The 4,958-nt window shown below is 52.4% G+C and overlaps 2 protein-coding genes across 3 annotated transcripts in view; both read right to left on the bottom strand.

Moving 5' to 3' along the window:
- PLK1 (polo like kinase 1) overlaps positions 1–955 on the bottom strand; it is a 6,701-nt gene extending 5,746 nt beyond the window's left edge. Inside the window, exon 1 of the mRNA XM_031061084.1 lies at positions 949–955. Coding sequence (XP_030916944.1) covers positions 949–955 — 7 coding nt within the window. The remainder of the gene's footprint in view (positions 1–948) is intronic.
- DCTN5 (dynactin subunit 5) lies at positions 784–4,674 on the bottom strand. Of its 2 annotated transcripts, XM_031061103.1 has the most exons (5): positions 4,521–4,674; positions 3,985–4,096; positions 3,268–3,370; positions 2,947–3,038; positions 784–1,107 (listed from the first exon to the last, which is right to left on the bottom strand). In XM_031061103.1, the coding sequence occupies exons 1-5, from the start codon at positions 4,628–4,630 to the stop codon at positions 1,087–1,089; spliced, it is 438 nt and encodes a 145-aa protein (XP_030916963.1). In that variant the 5' UTR covers positions 4,631–4,674; the 3' UTR covers positions 784–1,086. The 2 variants fall into 2 exon arrangements, with proteins under 2 accessions (XP_030916963.1, XP_014164540.1); XM_014309065.2 differs by lacking the exon at positions 784–1,107 and having other exon boundaries at positions 1,699–3,038.
- Between the last annotated feature and the right edge of the window lie 284 nt (positions 4,675–4,958).

Below are 4,958 nucleotides of genomic sequence, written 5' to 3'. Positions count from 1 at the left end.
TGGGCCGGTGTTTATAACACGGACCCCCCCACGCTGCTGCCCCTCGGGTGACAGTGCGGCAGTTCTGAGGGGCTGCCCCCTGTCCCCCCAACGCCAGGCTCTCCGGCACTCCCGGGGCTGGCTCCTGGGTCCCCTTGCCGGGAGAGGTGACCGTGGGATGCTCCACTGCCTGAACTCCACCACCAATGACAAACTGACCCACAAGCACACAGCAGCAGCAGCTTCAGCCCAGGCTCCTGCTCTCAGCTCCCTGACATGCACGGTGCCATGGCTGAGGGAATGAACATCGTCTGCCTCCTTTCCCCATCAGCAGAAGCTGTTTCTTTCAGCGCTGGCTAACAGAGAACCAATGTTAGTGGCCAGCATACACCGTCAGTGGCCAGCATACACCGTCAGTGGCTGGCATACACCGTGCTTTTGCCCGGCAGGCTGAGCCGATGCCCCAGCCGAGCCTCACCCACAGGCACAGCCCATCCGTGCCAGGGTGTCCTGGAGCCCGGTGCACGGACAGGGCCAGGAGCCCTGCAGGTCACCACAGCCACAGCTCAAGGGTTGGATCATCCCGGGGGATTCTGCTCCCCACAAAGCAGGCACGGTCCCCGCTGGCCTGGTGCCTGAGAGACCTCCCCACACAGCCCTGGCAGGCCGAGCCACCAGCAGCACAGGCAGGGAGGGTGTGCTCCCAGGGACCCTGCACCTCCTCACATCCAGCAGCACCCCCTGCCCCTCCTGGTCAGCAACGCCGAGCAAAGCACACAGCGATCAATGAAGCCACACAGCAACTTGGGGTTAGAAGTGCTCAGTGTTTGTACAGATTCCTGACAGAGAACATTCCCCTCCCTGCAGGATCTGCTTCCCCACTCCTGCAGCTCCTCAGGCTACAGCCTCCTGCGTCATTCTACTGCACCACGCTGGATGGAAGGCTGCCTGCAGAGCTGGGACACTGACACTCCATCTTCCCAGACTGGCAGAGGCGGAGAGCTGAGCCCAGGTCAGAGGGACACTTCAGAGGCAGGAGGAGAAAGTGGCCAGTGTAAGGAATGTTAACAATGCTGGGTGTTAGGGATCTTCAGTGGTGGCTTGGTTTTAGGCCCTGCCAGAGGCCACCTTAACAAAGACAACAAAAGATGTTTTAATTAAGGCAGAAGAGTCAGCTCAGACAGCTAGAAGGAAGAGCAGGCCAAGAAACATGTTATTGCAGTGTCCCATTCCCTTCATGCACTACAGCTCTGCTCTCAGGGGCTGTGGAAATTCATCACTCAGACTTTTCCAGCTGCCCCCCCACTCCCAAACTCACATCCCCTCTCCCACTCCTCTCCCTGCTGCTGTGGCTGCTGATCAAGTGATCCCAGTGAAATGCACAATGTGGTGTTGAAACTTTGAGGTGACAACACAGCAACACAGCACAGACACCCCACTCCTGCCAGACACTGCCAGAGACACCCTGGAGCAAAGCAGTGCTCTGAACTCCTGACTTGCAGGAAATCTCACAAGAAGCCCCAAACCTGTCAAGCCTGCGACAGAGGAGGCCTCTTGGGCCCCTCAGGGGGAGCAAGCAGCTATTTCACCCTGTACTACACGTTATAATGCACAGGACAACCAGAACAGCCTGTAGCAGTCACAGAACAAGGGACTGTGGCTCAAGCCCAGGCACAGCAGGAACCTCAATCTAGTTTGGTTTGAAGAGTCACAAGTCACTTGAACAGCTGAAGAGGCTTTAATTTATGTACAGTAAAAATACAAACCAGTCAGTGGTTTTACACGGGATGCACAGGAGCTACTACACACGTTAGTACTCACACAGCTATTGGCTACTAAGGTGTATCAGCATTTGCTACATAGATCAGCTGAGGCTCCAGGGCTGCTCAATCACAGCCACACACCTACCACACACCTAAACCCCCAGCTGCTACACTACAACATGCAGGTTAAAACCTAGAGCAGGACTAGGCTAAGCTTTAACAGAGCACAACCAGAGCAGGCAGACTGGTATGCAGCCAGTTGTCTGAACTCAGGTACAAAGCATCAGATGCCTCCAACTTTCAGAGCTGCTCTCAGCAAGAACTATTCATGCTCTACTACATGTCCAAAATGAAATCTTCACTCTTTCTAAGAAGTCTGAGTGTCATTCTTAAGTTTCATAATGCAGAAAAGCACAGAAGAGCTTTCTGCAAAGGCAGACACTGGGTAATAAATGGGGACAGTTGCAGCATTCTCTCACTTTTAATTACCCACTTTCTGCTGCACTGAATTCTGTGAGTGACATGGCAATCCTCTTTTCAAAGACCTTTGGCTCTTTAAGTCAGGAAGTGGCACTGACCCCAAGAACACCAGCCCTGAGGGGTGAGAGCACAGGACTGAGGTCAGCCTGCTTCAGGAGCTAAAAGCTAAGGAACATCCTGTCAGGCACAGAAAGACAGCTGTCAGTGTCAGCCAAAACTCCTAAAGCCAACAGCAGGATGATGTACCCTGGAGGGAATCCCAGGGAGAAAGGAAGAGGCCATGCACCTCAGCATGCAGGCCCACGGGCAGCAAGGACTGTGCCAAAGGAAAGGTCTAATGAACCCTGGAGAGTGCCCAGAGCACACCCAGAACAGCCCTGCTGGGATGGAGACTGCGCCTAGCAAACCTAAGCCTAGCTTTGGGTTAGGACAGAACAGAGCAGACAGGCTGAGGCAGGTGTCAGCCCTGCCTCACTCCCAGCTGCTGCCCCAAGGCAGGCGTTCAGCTTCCCCAGCTCCAGAACACTCAGAGGCACAACTCAGACAACGTGGGATGGAGTACACTGGACGAGCACACAGAGTTTGAACAGGACACAGCAGCTTTCACGAGGGACTGCTTGGCCAGGCCAGCTGAGGCACAGGCACACAGGGGCTCAGGGTCTGGCCTCACTGGGCAGCAGCAGCCCTCTGCCCACCCCCAGAACGCTCCTGTGGGCTACTAGACCTGAGTGAGTGGCAAGAACTTCTGGTAATAGCTCTTGGTAACGTCAATCATGAGCTCCTGGGTGCATTCCGGGAGCTCCCCCGAGAAGAGTCCTGGAAGAAGAACAGCATGGCCATCAATCATCGTGTTCCACCTGTGTACATGCACTAAAACAGGGAGTTTCACAAGTTAAAAGTGCTGCTTTTCAGTGCAGCAAGTACCCAGTAACTTTGTTTTTAGGTACTAAATACTAATGGGCACCTTTGTTATAGAAATCCCATTTAAAATAATAACATCCATGTTACGTGCAGTTTTGTGCAAGGGAAGATGGAGGGAGCATACCTGGGCAGCCTGAGAAGACAGTGAAAGGTGGAACTACAGTTTCAGGAGGGAGTACTGTGTTGTCTAAGATTTTGCAGCAGTCTTTCAAAACACATCTACGTCCCTAAAACAGAGAACAGGAAAAACTCATATTTACAACACTATAAACATGAGGTTTTCTTATTATTACTGATATGTTATCTAAATTTCAGGAAGATTAATTGCTTAAAACATATCCTTTATAAGAGATCACAGGAATAAATCTTTACCCTGACTGAATGACCTCCCAACAAAAGTAACTTTTCTTTTTGAGGAAAAATGTCTGCCTGCTTTCAGCTAGCACAGGTACAACTGCAATGTTCAAATTGGCACCAAAAACTCCAGTCAAGCAGTACCAGCAAGGCTTTCTCTACACAGTAGCCTTGACTATTTGGTCTTATTTACACAGAAACACAATTCCACTTGTACTCTGTGGCCAGGCTGCCTCCCCTGGGCAACCCCATTAGCCACAGGGACAACACTTGGGATGGATTTTGCAGCCAGCAGCAGCTGAACACGCTGTCCTCAGAGAAGTAAACCTAAAAACTCAGCTTCCTGCAGAGAAGGACAAGGAGCAGGAAGGAACAGCACAGAGACAGTGAGGCTGCTCCAGCCAGCTGGTGCAGACACCTCTCAGCTGCTGTCACAAGGCCTCAGCAGCACGCAGGAGTTCACAGAAAATACAGAAATGGCACTCACAATGACACAGTTCTTGCCTATGTGCACATAGGAGCCGATCTGGGCCGCGTTGACAACACAGTCCTCTTCTATGAAGACATGGTCACCAATGTGCAGAGGGAAGAAAGCCACCCTGCAACAGGAGAGTAGAGTATTTGTACGTGTCCAACAAACAAACTGGCACTGATAGATCCAGAATCACCCCACGGAGTCTCCTATCCCTAGATGGATTAACAGATGTGGGTCTGGTGCTGAGGGAGACAGAACAGTTTCTGGGTTTCTCCTCCCTAAAGGATGGCCCAAACGAGAAGGAAGATGTTGTGAATAAACACACAGAAACTGAAACATGCTCTTCACTTTGCTATTCTAATCTATCTTTCCATCCAACAGAGGGCTGGAACACCAACCCCCAAGGCACAGCTCAGCATCTGAGGAAAAAGCAGGTTTGAGAGATGATTTCTGCAAATTGCTGCAAAAGGAACAGGGTTCTCGGAACACAAGAATTAGTCAAGCTGACAGATTTTTCAGGTCTCTCCCTAAAGGAAGGGGCCTCTTACCCTTTGCTGAACTTCTTGAAGGGCGGCCTGATGACGCTGCGGCTCTTCACCACGCAGTGCCGGCCCACCCGCACGTTCGCCAGGTCCCCGCGGATGATGCAGTCGTTCATAACGATTGTCTGCAGAAGGACACACAGCTAAACCCGCTCCCTTTGCCGCCTGTGGTGGCACTTATTACACACACTCATGCCGAGGCCCGGGCACTCCAGCAAGATTCCCTTACTTTAGGGACGATTCTTTCAGTCAAAAGGAAAGTGACAACAAAGCAAAAGTGCAGGAGGTTGGAGAGACCACTTGTGCTGCTGGTCATGCCAGTGAGCATTAGAGACCAGGCTTAGGCACAGAGCAGGGCGGCGCTGCTCGGGGCACGAAAGCAGCACGGGCAGCTAGTACCAGGCCAGGGATGCTGCGGGGAGCAGCGCAGGGTGCCGCGGGCAC

This window comes from Geospiza fortis, unplaced genomic scaffold (genome assembly GCF_000277835.1).
Source record: "Geospiza fortis unplaced genomic scaffold, GeoFor_1.0 scaffold213, whole genome shotgun sequence".
Lineage (NCBI taxonomy): Eukaryota > Metazoa > Chordata > Aves > Passeriformes > Thraupidae > Geospiza > Geospiza fortis.
The sequence above is the reverse complement of the archived record's forward strand: the minus strand, read 5'-3'. Positions and strand labels throughout refer to the sequence as shown.

Coding starts and splice junctions, on each gene's coding strand:
- DCTN5 (XM_031061103.1), bottom strand. CDS start 4,630: ATGAACGACTGCATCATCCGCGGGGACCTGGCGAACGTGCGGGTGGGC. Junction 4,097..4,520: donor TTCAAGAAGTTCAGCAAAGG/GTAAGAGGCCCC, acceptor CTCCTGTTGCAG/GGTGGCTTTCTTCCCTCTGC. Junction 3,039..3,267: donor TGTCTTCTCAGGCTGCCCAG/GTATGCTCCCTC, acceptor TTCTTCTTCCAG/GACTCTTCTCGGGGGAGCTC.